Genomic DNA, 14,142 nt, shown 5'->3' with positions numbered 1-14,142 from the left:
TAACACACTCTGTCCCTGCTGGCTTCTCTGGTGACTGTATGTTTTTAGCAGCCGAGTGTGTAACAAATAGATTTAAGTATCTCTAGTCATAAATCTTACTGCTAACTGATTTAGTGTGCCAGACACACTTTAGGCCAGAGCTGTGTGTGTGTGTGTGTGTGTGTGGTGTATAGAAAGCTTTATATAGCCACAGTTAAGCAGGAAGAAGGAATGCCCTGGATGCCAGTGACCATATTTACACCGTGAGCCTGCTACAAACAGACTGCACACAGTGACTACAATCTTAAACATACTGAATTACCTCTCCTTCATCCCTAAGCTTGTGTGTGTGCGTGTGTGTGTGCGCGCTCAGCGTTGCAGTTGCAGGGGATGACCACTATCAGGCAATGTAACACCTCATCTGGAAGTCACAGTCGACTTTTCCTGACTCATAGGGAGAAAACTTCTCTCTCTCTCTCTCTCTCTCCTTCCAGTACTTTCTGGTTTCTTCTCCCTGACAACCTTGTTCAGCTGACTGACAACATCCCCTCCGACCCTGTGGTGGAACCTACTGTGTTGCTCATTTTAGTTCTTATCTGTCGCTCTTGGAGCCAGACTTGTATACTTTTTGTACATCAGGCCTGAGGGTTGAGCGCTTAAGCTTTTTTTTTGGGAGGGGGGTTCGAGTGTGTGAATGTGTGTGTTTGAGTGTGTGTGAGTCAGTATGCCATGTCGTCCCCTGGCTCGTCGTTTGTACAGATAAAGCATGAGGATTTGCTTTTCTATGAGAACTGTGGAGGAGGCAGCTTTGGGAGCGTCTACAGAGCCCTCTGGATATCCCAAGATAAGGAGGTGGCGGTGAAGAAGCTGTTGAAGATCGACAAAGAGGTAAAGTGGAGACACACAAGCACAAATATTATCTGGATATGCAGGGTTTATATTAGTTATGAGCTTTTCTTTAAGCCACAGAGCAGGTCTAGACTTTGTTTCAATTTAATATCCCTTAAGATCTAAAGTACCCTCCCTTCCCTCTTCTCCTCATCTGTTGCCTACCATTGTACATGTGTTTATCTAAAGCATACTTATCCCCCCCCTCCCACTGCCCGGGTGAGGTGTTTGGTCATTTGAGGCTGGGCGATGAGTCCACACCAGTGTGATCCAGATGGTGACTTAATTGTGATTTTCTTCCTTGCTAACATTACAGGGGTTGGGGGGTACGGCCTGTTTTATGTAACTATGACTTATGGAAGAGAAACAGACGATGTTAAATTGTAGCTGCAGATTTCAGACAGTGTACGCTAGATAAGGTACACATACACATTACAGGCAAAGCAAAGACGCTTGCATTCACATGGACAAACTCAAAGCTAAACTAGGACGACATTTTGAGCTGTGGGCTGTCTTGACATTGAATTTCTCACAGTGTGTGATGCAAACACATGCAGGTGTGTGCGTGTACAGTTCACGTGGAAATGCAAATGGATTTAACACACACAGATATGTGTGCAAAGACGCACAAACAAACTTTTTTTTTTTTTTTTTTTTGCAGAAAGTAATACCCTTGCATATGATCTGAGAAGAAAACTATTTTGAAAAAAAAAAGAAAGAGAATTAATTGCAGCAGTTATGTGATTTCTAATGATTGATGGGTGGTTATTGTGCCGCTTGGCAAAATCTGCAGCTTAAGTCAGCTCAGATTAATGACATGTTTGTCACAGGAGTGCGGACAGTCTTGGTTTGGAGGCTCAGACTAGTTCAGCCTTCAGCTCAGGCCTCCTGGAGATAAATAACTTCCAAATTAGATCAAATGTTAAGGTTTAAACATGAAGGAATGATTTTTTTTTTCCAGTGAGACAACTGAATCCTGCTGAAGTTTTCTAATCCTCCCTTTCTCTTTTACATGTCTCCTTGTCCAGGCTGAGATTCTCAGTGTACTGAGTCATAAAAACATCATTCAGTTTTATGGAGCCGTGCTGGAATCTCCCAACTATGGCATTGTCACAGGTCAGACCCCTCATGTGTGCATGTGATCGTGAGATTTGCGCTTCTTTGTAGAAAGCTCGCAACAACATGAAGCTGTTAGTGCATTAAACTTACTTAAATTCAAATTTAGCACAACTTATAAAACAAAAAGCTTGAAGCCTAAAATATAAAAGTAGCATCAACATTTAGACAGGTTAAAGTTGAAAGGCAAGACATAAAGGAGTTTGGATGATGATCTTTTTCTCTGTATTTCATCCAAGATAGAAAAAACATTAATATTAGCATGTTAGCACATGCTCCAGTGGTGTTTGTGATAGCATTTTGAGCTATCAGAGCACACTGAACACTGTTTCCTGCTCTTCTTACTGGCAGGACATTTGTAACGGACACTGGCATGTTTAGATGTGGTTGAAATCCTGGATGGGGTTGTGTGACTGAGATAAAGCACCAACACATCATTGCAGACTTGTCCAGCAACAGTTACTCACTCCCACTGAGTACAAGTCCACAACCTATGAAGCATAACAGAGTTCATTAAGCACAGATAGGGTTTAGGAGATTGATTTAGTCTCAGTAACTCTTATTTTAATATTCACCTGGAAAAAGCATCTGTTGGATGATGCATTCTGACATTTTAGCTCAGAATATAACTGTATTTTTTGCTACTGCAGTGTGTTGACATCATTTTGCATAATCTTTGAATAGAATGTGTAACTATGCACAAACAAATACTACAGGTATTTATGCTGATTTATGATGACCACTATTTCTGTGTGTGTGTGTGTGTGTGTGTGTGTGTGTGTTACTTTGCAGAGTATGCAAGTGGTGGGTCTCTGTATGAGTACCTTTCCAGTGAGCAGAGTGAGGAGATGGACATGGAGCAGATCATGACATGGGCCATACAGATAGCCAAAGGTACACCTGAAGCAAGAATTCTTTGAAGTAATTAGATTCTGATGCCACATGAACATAGAAAAGGAAGTGCTTCTTGATCTGTGTCTGTTCAAAAACTATGATTATAACATATTTATATATGCAAAGGGGGGGGTATCAGTGACATATAAAGACTGTTACATACTCTGCAAAATGCCAGAAATTTGCTCCTGTTCCTAGAGAGTGTAAGAACTAAATCATGTCATTTGGCTCTTGTGTTGGGACTATTTTGTGACGAGACGTTCAGGAACAATTGTGTGCTTGGTTGAAAATTTAAGGTGAGCATGATTGACATGGAAGCATGTGTCCCTTCTGTGTTCCTGCTGATGAAGGTTCAACAAGGCTGAACAGTTTTAATGAACTACTGATGGAAAGGCGGTGGGAAAGCACAAAGATCTATTTAACACGCATAGCATCTAAAGACACGGACACTGCCACATGCACAGCCCTGACCTGCCTGGGACGAAGCATGAAATAACTTAGCCAAGTGTAGTTCCACATGAAGACAAGAACACTCCCCTGCACTAATCACTGCCCCATGGCCAAGCAAGCTTCTTTAGGAAAATGAAGCAACCAAGCTGAAAAACTTTGTGTTTTTCTTGGGGTGGCAAGAAGAAGATAAAGTTCTCTGTTCTTGGGATCATAAAGGATCATCCTAAGCAACTGTATATAAAAAAAATATATCACTGAATCTTTATGTTTACAAAAATTTGCTTTATTATTTACGCGGCTACTTAAAAAGAAAATCTCATTTACATTAGGAGTGTGTGATTCTGCGGGATTTGGTATCAATCCAGTGCAAAATCAAAAAAGGGCTGCTATCATCAAAAGCGATATCTATCAACATTTTCATAGGGCTGTCAAATTTAACACCACAATGCAAAGAGATTATCTGTGGAAATAAAGCATTCATCTTTTAATGCATGAACTTAAAGTTAGAACTCGCACCATAAAAATCTGACTGTGGCATTTTTTCACCGATAGAAGCTGATTTTGTGTGTGCAGATAAATGCTTTGTCACAACAATGAACCAAATCCACCCAAAGCCACTTTATCCTCCTTATTTAGGAGGTTTTTAATAGTTTTGTAGCTTTACATGAAAGTATCAATGTGATCACACTAGTAACAACCAGCATTGGTGTTGATATTCTTGGTCTATGCCTGCCTGGCCCCCTACCAAATTTTTGTAACAGGTTTCATAAGGAGAGCATCTGGGCTCCACTGTGAGCATATGGTATCTTTCCTGACAGCTAATACATTCACATACAATAAATGCTTAAATGTCAACACAGCAAGTTATAGACAAATACTTTCCTGTTAGATTAAATCTCAACTGTTCACATTTCCTTTAACATCAGTTTAGTCGTAGACAGTTGGCACGGATAACTTTTTGACACAGGAGAGTTACGTGTTGTACACTTCTTCAAAACAAAAGTCTCTGGGGAATGTAGGCCTAATGCGCTACGTTTTATTGGTCTGTCACAAATTGTCTCCCTTAGCCCTGGACTCCCACCTAGTCTGTTCCTGAAGCGTTATGTCTTCAACAAACACTCATAGGAGCTGATTTTCCATTGAGATTTTATCAGGAAGTGGCAGCGCAACGGCATCGAAACTGAAAGTTGAAAAGTTTGTTCACAACTTTTTGAGGCAAAAAGTCTGCAGAAAACCTGTTGGCAGGACAAAACTTTTTTCTTTAATGAACTATTGTTTGCTGAACTTGCATATCAGTAAAGCAAACAGAAAGAGTTTTAATATCCTGTTCCTAAAAAGTGTTATCACTCTTCATTCTTTTGGAAGACATGAACAAAGAGGAAAGCAGGATGATAAAACCCTGATCTTAAGTGCTGCTGCTCTAAACCTTAGAAAACGTCACACACCAGGATATATCTGAAAAGTTGTATTTTCATAATATAAAATAAAAAGAAATTATGATGACAAAGGATGGTTGTACAGGACACAAAGACAAAATATTTATAGATCTTAATTAAGGTTTTCAGGTTATTAAATATTACAATTAGCATCCAGTATTATTAGTGATCAGTGGTATTTAGAAGCCAGTTTTAGCCAGTTGCTAAATCTTTTACTGTGTCTACTGTATAACTGGGGCAGCATTTAAAAACATGTTTCTAGACTTTGTTTTGTCTCAAGATCATTTCTGTGTATAGATTTTTGTCTAATTCATGAACGCAGGTCAGATAAAAGATGACTTTAGCCAGCTGTTACTTGAACACATGATCAATAAATCTGGATGAACTGATCTACCTGCACAAATGAGGGTTTATTTACAAACAGCCAGCGAGTAAAGCAAAGGTTTGTAGAAAGAGACTGGGAATGAATAGTTAGAGATATGATACATATATATATGTCAGAATTGCAATTCTACTAGATAACTAGCAGGACAGTCACAAAACATGTTTATAAAAAACAAAACAAGGTAATTTCTTGTCTAAATTAGGATTTCTAAATGCTTACTTAGAAATGTCAGGCGTGTCCAGCTTCTGATCTCGAGGGTCACAATCCTTCAGGTTTTATTTGTTTATCTGATTCAAATTAAAAGCTTTTTGTCACGTTCTGCCCAAGCACGTTGACCATCAGTCTGATTCAGGTGTGCTTGCAGCAGGAAACCTCCAAACCCAGCAGCACAGTGGCTCTCTAACACTAACATCAGGAAAATGGATTTTCTTTGACCCATACTGTGTCCGCACTCTGCCGTCTGAACTAAGATGTTGTGAAATGAAACTGCATTCAGACCTCATTTACTCCACAGAAAGTGAACATAAAACATGTTTTCCCCTCCAGGAATGCATTACCTCCACGCTGAAGCTCCAGTCAAAGTGATTCACAGAGACCTCAAGTCACGAAATGGTAACTTCAGTCGGATCTGACCCTTGAACTTGTTTTCAGTACACATAAGTATAAAAGCATGAGTCCCGTGTCCAGTCACTGACTGGCTACATCGCATTACTGCTTAATAATGACTGGTTTTCTGTTTCTTTACAGTGGTATTAACGGCAGATAAAGTGCTCAAGGTTTGTAACAGCGATCTTGTGATTTATCTGACACACAGTTTGTGCTTACTTTCATCATCTTCCTTGTGTTGGGATTTCAGATTTGTGACTTTGGAGCGTCTAAGTTCCTGTCTCACACCACCCATATGACGGTGGTTGGCACTTTTCCGTGGATGGCTCCTGAAGTCATTCAGAGCCTACCAGTCTCTGAGACCTGTGACACCTACTCCTATGGTGTGGTGAGTTGGCACCACTTCATAAATACCAACATTGTGACACAAGGCATCAAACATCAGTATTGCCTCATAGAAACCTGATTAGCACAAAATACCGGAACCTATAAATGTTTTATTAATGTGAATAATCTGCGGCTAGGTGCTATGGGAGATGCTGACTCGAGAGGTTCCTTTCAAAGGCTTCGAGGGGCTGCAGGTTGCGTGGCTGGTGGTGGAAAAACAAGAGGTAACCTGCACACATAACGTGTTTCCACACCAGCAGCTTTTTGAACCCGCTGTAAACACGCAGACCCACCGGAGTCTGAAACGGCTGGAGAGTGCAATGCACTGCTCTCATGGTTTCCACTGCGAGCTGGTAGGGAGGAGTATTTTTAGGCCTGATGTCAGTTTTCTGCTCATGTAAGGCCTGGATACACAGCAGTGGAGATTGGCCAGACTCTCTCCAGGCTAAAGTGTTTACAAGCACGGGTGGGAAAAAAAAAAAACGAGTTCAAGTGATGAGAGGGTTGTTTCTTCAGGTTTATAGGTGGTAGAGAGTGATAGTAATACTATGACTGTGTGTCAGTTACTGACTTCAATACCAACACATGCACACACACACACACACACACACACACACACACACACACACACACACACACACACACACACACACACACACACACACACACACACACACACACACACACACACACAGTGCAGCCAAGCAAACAACCAGGAGAACTTGAATCCTGCATAGCTCTTGGCTCATCTCCAAATACTCTCCCTAAATAACTCACTCTGTCTGTCTCTTCCTCTTTCCCAGTCTCCCCATGACTTCCCCTCTCCACACACAGCTACACCTCTCTTCCTGACCCTTCAACTTACTCTCTCCCCACTCAATCCGGGTGATATTTTAAGATTAATCCCCAGTGAAAAGCTGTTTCCATCCCCTGTGCTACATTGTGGTGCCATGTGGGCACATCCAGACCTTTGATGATATCTTGGTGTCACCGATTTTCAGCAACAACATTTCAGTAACACTGCGAAGGGAATAGAATATTTTTGGTAAAGCATCTGAAGAGTACTGTCTAGTCTTTTGTGTTTAGTTCTGGATCTGTGCTCTAGTTTGCAAAGAAACACGAACATAAAGTCCAGTTCTGTTAAAAACCTGCGAGTCGATACCAAGAGGAAAAATAAAGCGTGACGGTGGCCCTGCTTCTGCCGTTGAACTAGAACGAACTTTAGATGAAGATGTTCTGCACTTTGGAGAAAGTGCAGAACAGAATGAAACTGGATCATATCACTAAAATCAGAACATTATTACAAGAGTTTGCAGTAACCCATTTATCTGTTTGTACAGAAGACAGTTTCTGTGGTTAATTAGTTTGTTATTCCGACTGATATAATATAGGGAGTAGAGGTGGTTAGGGTAAAGAAATGGTGTCTCAAGTACTTACTGCACTTCTGATGAGTGAGAAGACGAACAGGATTAGTTGCAACTGTGGGCAGTTCTGAATCCAGACTGGAATTTCTCAACTATCTCACAAAAGAAAACAAAATAGTTGGAAAGATAAAGCAGCAGATGGAGAACTTCAGAGGAAATATTCTGATGCATTTCTGGCAGATCGGCAGAGTTGTAATGATCAACTTAAGCTACTTACAGATGGAATAATAGTGAATCCAAAGAACTTAAGCACCTGACTTAAAGTACTGGCGTAGTTTTTAGTAATGAGTCATTTTGGACAACAAGCTGATTATTTTTTTTATTTGATTTTAAAAGGAAAAAAAAACAACTTATGACTGTACTCCTAAAATAAAAGTCTTGTTTAATTTTCCAAATCTCTTCATCAATTTCAATAGTTTTTATTTAAAAGTCCAAATCTGCACTGATACTTTTAAGCTAGATTTTTTTTTTCAGGTTTATTAATCGTTTTTTTATCTAATGTTATTTCTTTTTCTTTTCTCTCTTGCTCTAGTTTATTTCAAATTATGCTTCTTATTTTCTAATGTTTCTAATGTTTTAATGTCTCTGTAAATCACTCTGAAACACCCTGCTGTTGAATTGTTATACAAATAATATGCTTTGCCTTCAAACTTCAATTATGTGATTAAACTTTGAAAATAGATATTTAACAGATGAAAGCATGCTAATGACACAAAGATAGCAGCCTTGGCAAACTTGCAACACTTAAGTATGCCAGGATTCTCCCTGACATGTTGCAAAATACCCCTGTGGGGTTTTACAGGAAGTGATTTCACACAGAGACATTAGCAATACTCATTTAGACTGCAACTGTTTATTTATTTTACAAATACATGTTTTTTAAAAAATCTTTAAGTTACACTTAAGATCTGAGGTCCAGTAGTTAAAGACTGATGTATTTGTGTTGTGTGTTTGTGTGTCTGGACATCCAGAGGCTGACTATTCCCACCAGCTGTCCAGCAAGTTTTGGGGAGTTGATGAGGAAATGCTGGCATGCTGACCCCAAAGTAAGATAAACTACCTGGAGATACGTTAGCAAAAGGTTTCATATGGCTTACTTTAATACTTGTAGTAAGTTTTCTCATGCTGACTTCTGTGCACCTGCAGGAACGTCCGCACTTTAAGCATGTGCTTGTAACCCTGGAAACCATGGCAAATGACAGCAGGCTGCCAGACCAGTGTAACTCTTTCCTACATAACAAGGACCAGTGGAGGTACACACACACACACACACACACACACACACACACACACACACACACACACACACACACACACACACACACACACACACACACACACACACACACACACACACACACACACACAAGTCAAGTGGACATGTAAAAAAAAAAAACAGCTGTGAATCTAAACATGAATGCTTTTCTGTCAGTTTTCAGTGTTCTTCCCCTTTTAGACCTGAAAGCGGTTTTTATTTTTTTGCATGTATTAATTCCTAATCAAGTTCCACATATCCCACATGCACACACACGTAGAAGAGTATGCATGCATAACTCTGTGGGCTCTGTAGCTCTGGTGAAAAGTTGAATGCGTGACCCTGCTCTCTGCTCGAGTCTATATTAAGTTCTCTGGAAAGTGTCCATGGAAGAGATTCCTCTACTCCTCCATGAGGGGGAGGGACATAGGAGTGGGGGCTGAGAGGAGGTCCGGCTGGATGCAGGGCCTTGAGGGGAAATCAAATGTGACTTGACGAGAAGAAGTTCTGGGAGGAATAGAAATGTGTTGTGTAAATGTGAAATCGGAAACGGCGAGGAAAGTGACAGAACAAGGGTGGACAGCTGACAGTGGGAAGACAGGGCAAAGGGAGAGACATGGGCAACAGACCAGGAGAGAGAAGGTGTGAGATTCTGTTCATATTTAACATGAGCGCAGCAAAGGCAATCAATTCTGAGTGAAGTTTTGGGTATGGGTGGAAAAACATGGACATGGCGGGAGGGGGGAGGCTGAGAGCAGGAGGTGAAGGGGCTGGATGAATGAGTAGGGAAGGCAATAGCGCTGTGCGTTGAACCTCTGTCTATATTTAGCGGCTGGGAGAGTTGATGATGGTGAATGCATGTTCAGGGACAGTCACTTTGCAACTCCCACACTGACCTTTTGTGGAAGCAAACAGTACTGCAGCAGAATATTTTCCATTGGTGTTCAAATCTTCTGCAGTATTGTGATCTCTAGAAAATGGGTCACTCACTACAGTAGATGAGACTAATGGAGTCTCTCAGAGGAAATAGGCCAGTTATATTATCTCTGCAATGCTGAGAGTTGCATGCTGCAGGCCAAGAAGCCGGTCCATTGCTACTGTACATAGAGTTTTTCTTGATGATGTGAAAATATACTGCTTAAAAGTAATACAAAACAAAGTGCAGAAATAGATTTTTTTTTCTTTTAGTGAAAAACATGCTATTAATTTTGAATTTGATACCAACAACTTATCTAAAAAATCAATAAATAATAAAAAAAAGATGTTGGGATGTTTGCTATTGTGCTGCTGGTGAAGGTGTTTAGCTACCAAGCAGACCAGTAACTAGTTTTAATGGGGAAATATCTTCTTATTCGTTCCTGATGTACAATGTTAGCTACTAAAGTTTTGGACTGCATGCATTTAACAAAAGGAATCTTTTACAACAGGACTGCTGTAATGTGTGCACTATGAGGACTGACACCATCCTGCTGAAATAAACAGGACTTTTTTATTAAATAGATGTCATTTGTGCAGCAGCATATGCTTGCTTTCACAGATGTGCAAGTTATCCATCAGACCGCATGACTGAAACCATCTTAGGCAGAGAAAATGGGGTTTTGTGAAACCTCAATATTTATATTTTTGGTTTTATATGGTATCATTTCAATACAGGGTTTCTGAGCCCATGTTATGAATAATACAGATTTCTTTTACTATAAAGCAGGACTGCCCGGTGAGATCTTCTGCACACAGTTTTTTAATGATCTCAAGTTGTAGGGTTAATGAAATGTTCAAATCCCTGGAATTTTAATATTAAAAAACATTTTTTAAAATACTGTTAAATCATTTGCATTAAGAAAGCCCTAACCTCTCTATGATGCTCTTTTATTATTTACTAGGGGTGGGAATATCTAATAAAAAAAAATCAAAAATCACGATTCTTTGTTTCACAATTTTAAAATGGATTTTTTTGGGGTTAAAAAAAATAATTTCTTTTTTTCCCCAAATAAATAAAAATAATTCATTTAAAAATGTTTGGTAATTTTTATTGTTTCATTGATCTTTTACTTTTCTTCTTGGTTTGATGGTCTTGGTACTGTGTTGTTTTTTTCTAATTAAAAATTAATTAATTAAAAATTAAAATTAAAATGATCTAATAAAATTTAAAAAAAACAACAACAAGCAAAACAAAGTTTTATACATTCTGTTTGTTTGTAATTTACAAAAATCAGCAATATTGAAGAATTTTGAGAATTGCAATTAAAATTGAATTGGCAACCTAAAAAATCAGAATCGAATTGAATCAGGACAAAAGCATATCGTCACAGCCTTATTATTTACTACTACTACTACGACTATGACTACTACCAATAATAACAATAACAATACAGTTTAAATGATGTTTTATTTAACATGTAACATAGTGTCCCAATTTTGCAGGAAATTGTGTTGCTTATTCAAATAGATGCAGCGCAGGATTAAAAATGAATTATGGAAACTAGTGAAAAGTGCTTATTATTAGCGGGTTTATCTAAAAATGGCAGAATGCACTCTATTGGAACAATTTTATCAATGTTCATGCAGGTCTGAAATAATAATTTGTTTCCCTTTTCTCAGTCTCTTTCTGAGTCTAAACATGGAATGAATTATTTTGTGACTGCTTGACATTCCTGTGCAAACTAAGAGAAATCTGCATGCAGTTAATCACAAGTTATGTTTCTTTTGTGTGCGTCTTATGTGCACATACTGCAGGTGTGAAATTGAGTCAACCCTGGAGCGCCTCCGGAAGTTAGAAAGGGAGCTTTACTCCAAGGAGAAGGAGCTGGAGGAGAGAGAAAGGAGGCTGAAACTGTGGGAGGAGAGGCTGATGGAGAGGTCAAATATGACTCCCAGTCCAACTTCTCTACTCATGGAGCGCTCTAATATGTCACCAGTGAGTAGAAGTTGAAGGAAATGAATAAGCTCTGTGCAACCATGCTTAAAAAATAATAACATTAACAGAAACCTTGTTATGATGGTGAGCTTCCTCTTCTGTGGCTGCACGGCAGCGTAGTGGTTAGCACTGTGGCTGCTGGGAAAGGCTCCAGCTTCCCAGCAACCCTAAATTGGACGAAGCAGTTCAGAAAATGACCGACTGGCCTTCATCTTCTGTGTGTTTTTCAGTTCTTCTCACCAATGTCTATCGGCTCCACTGGCTCTTTCTTCCGCTCACACTCTCAGGACTCCAGCAGCACTGGGATGGGCAGTGCAGGGGTCAGCAGCGCTGGTGTCAGCTGTATCCTTCGTACGCTCAGCAACGGAGACACAGAGCGAGGCAGCAGCGCCATGCTGGAAAGGGGGGTGGGTTCGCTAGACAGCGGAAGGCTACATGTCATGCTCCGAGGGTTGCAGGGAAGGTTCGGGCAGGAAGACGAGGAAGAGGAAGGAACTATTGAGGAAACAGGCTGGGGGCAGAGGGAACGGAATGATAGTGGGAGTCTGGAAGGAGGACGGGTGCAGGTGACACTCAGGAGCTTCCCAGGAGGTGTAGTGGAGAGAGAGGAGAGGACATGGGAGGAGGGAGACAAGGAAAGAGGAGGGATGCAGAGAAGCAGAGTGACCACCATAGTCCGAGGGTACTCTGGAGGATTTGGGGAAGCAGAGGGAGAAAGTGAGAAGGAAGGAGGGTGGGAGATAGAAAAATTTGGGGACAAGTTAGAAGAGACAGAGGTGGAGGGAACGCTTGAAGGAGGCAGGCTGCCGACCATTTTCAAAGGTCTCCATGGGAGTTTGGGGAGCTTGGGGGACATGCTCTCCTTAGACATTGATAAGATGGGGGAGATGGACAGACTAGGTGACATGGACATGAACATGGGGGACTTGGGAGTGATGAAGATGGTGGGTCATGGTGTAAGGGGAGAGCTGGGAGTCAGGGGTCACAGGAGCGACATGGGAGTTGTAGTCCAGGGAGTCCGAAGCGACCACAGTGAGGCCATCAGCCAAAAGATTAGAGGTGAAGTGGGAGTCATCGGTCACTCTGGGATGCAGGTGAGCATGCTGTCATCGTCCAATCAGAACTCTGTGAAAAGCTGCAGTGTGCGACATGGAACCAAGATCAACATGACAAAGTCGGCTATGGACATGATGGAGCTCGACTGGTCTGACAGTGACTAGAAAACACGTTAAGTGGACACATGCAAAGAAAACAGAATGAAAACAGAGGCCAAAGTAGAAAGATTTGGACTGGTTTGCACGTATAGCATCCTTGCTACAGGACGTGCATGACAGTCTACAGATGAAAAACACACTTTTTATTTCTTTTTTTATTGAATTGTTAAATATTAGACCCATATGTACTGTGAAATAGCAAAAGAGAAAAAGATAATGACGCCCCTTTCAGACACGAGATCCATACAAAAATATCTAAATCAACCTCTTAAAACCTCAAATTTCATTCAGCTATTTTTTATGTTGCTAACTTTGTGATGTTTTCATCGAGTATGTCAGAGAGGAAGTTGCAACTCGACCATAACCGACAACAGAGACCACTGAGCAGAGGTTTTCCCCCAATTCTCAGTTCAGGCATTGTTATAAAAAGCCGTCTTTAATACAAGTGAAAACCACGGAACAGCGAGATAGAGATCATATGTTAAAATAATCCACCACTACTTCAGTATGCCTTTCCTTTGAATGTGACCGCTTCCTGTTCAGACTCAAGCCATGTTGAAAATGATACGGAATATTACATAACCTGACCAAGTATGTTAAACAACACTGTTTTAATGTAAAAGTGACCAGTGGGCTTCATTCAGAAAATAAAGCAGACACGTTCATCTGGAGTCGCATGAATGAATAATAGAGTATGTGTCAGAAGAGACTCGTAAAGTTGTCTTGTCAGCCTGTCAGAACGACGTCTCAAGTGTAATTTATTGTACTATTAAAAAAGCTGCATAACATGTTGTAAGGAACGCACTTGAGTGCCGCTCTAATGAGGCAGCATGACTGTTTTTCTCCTGCTTATAGAGTATCTTCCAGTTTGAGGATGTGATTTGTTCAAACATGCTTTGACTTTATTAGTTCAATCTGTGATCAAGTGTGTGAATTTTTTGGCATTTGTCTTGGTATATTTTATCATTTTTCAATAAAAAGAAAAGCAGTCTGAATCAATTCCATTGATTTTGTTCCATATCAGAAATGAACAGTCTCCAGTATCTTCTATAGACTGAGCTGTATGTGAAATTGTGTATGATAAAAAACATAGATGAGAGCTTCTGACTCACCTTGTTAACACCTGGTACACACCTGTTTTACATGATGAAATCTCCCTTTCACCTTCCAAGCCCCCCCCCCCCCCCCCCCCCC

General features: G+C 40.4%; 1 protein-coding gene across 2 annotated transcripts; it reads left to right on the top strand.

Annotated features, from left to right (window-relative positions):
• The first annotated feature begins 515 nt into the window (after positions 1 to 515).
• LOC306758253 (uncharacterized protein) lies at positions 516 to 13,943 on the top strand. 2 transcript variants are annotated; one of them, XM_079243507.1, is made up of 11 exons: positions 516 to 867; positions 1,896 to 1,983; positions 2,776 to 2,877; positions 5,695 to 5,760; positions 5,896 to 5,924; positions 6,005 to 6,142; positions 6,279 to 6,365; positions 8,537 to 8,611; positions 8,712 to 8,818; positions 11,554 to 11,734; positions 11,965 to 13,943. In XM_079243507.1, the coding sequence occupies exons 1-11, from the start codon at positions 709 to 711 to the stop codon at positions 12,952 to 12,954; spliced, it is 2,022 nt and encodes a 673-aa protein (XP_079099633.1). In that variant the 5' UTR covers positions 516 to 708; the 3' UTR covers positions 12,955 to 13,943. The 2 variants fall into 2 exon arrangements, with proteins under 2 accessions (XP_079099633.1, XP_079099634.1); XM_079243508.1 differs by lacking the exons at positions 516 to 867; positions 1,896 to 1,983 and having other exon boundaries at positions 2,801 to 2,904.
• The last annotated feature ends 199 nt before the right edge of the window (positions 13,944 to 14,142 follow it).

The sequence above is a fragment of the Telmatherina bonti genome (genome assembly GCF_933228915.1).
Source record: "Telmatherina bonti genome assembly, chromosome: 7".
NCBI classification, from domain to species: Eukaryota; Metazoa; Chordata; class Actinopteri; order Atheriniformes; family Telmatherinidae; genus Telmatherina; species Telmatherina bonti.
This window is presented reverse-complemented; position numbering and strand designations above follow the sequence as displayed.

Excerpts from the sequence above, each read along its gene's own strand:
- LOC306758253 (XM_079243507.1), top strand. The coding sequence starts at position 709 with ATGTCGTCCCCTGGCTCGTCGTTTGTACAGATAAAGCATGAGGATTTG. Across the intron at positions 2,878-5,694 it reads GGCCATACAGATAGCCAAAG|GAATGCATTACCTCCACGCT; the intron begins GTACACCTGAAG and ends TTTCCCCTCCAG. Across the intron at positions 8,612-8,711 it reads GCTGGCATGCTGACCCCAAA|GAACGTCCGCACTTTAAGCA; the intron begins GTAAGATAAACT and ends GTGCACCTGCAG.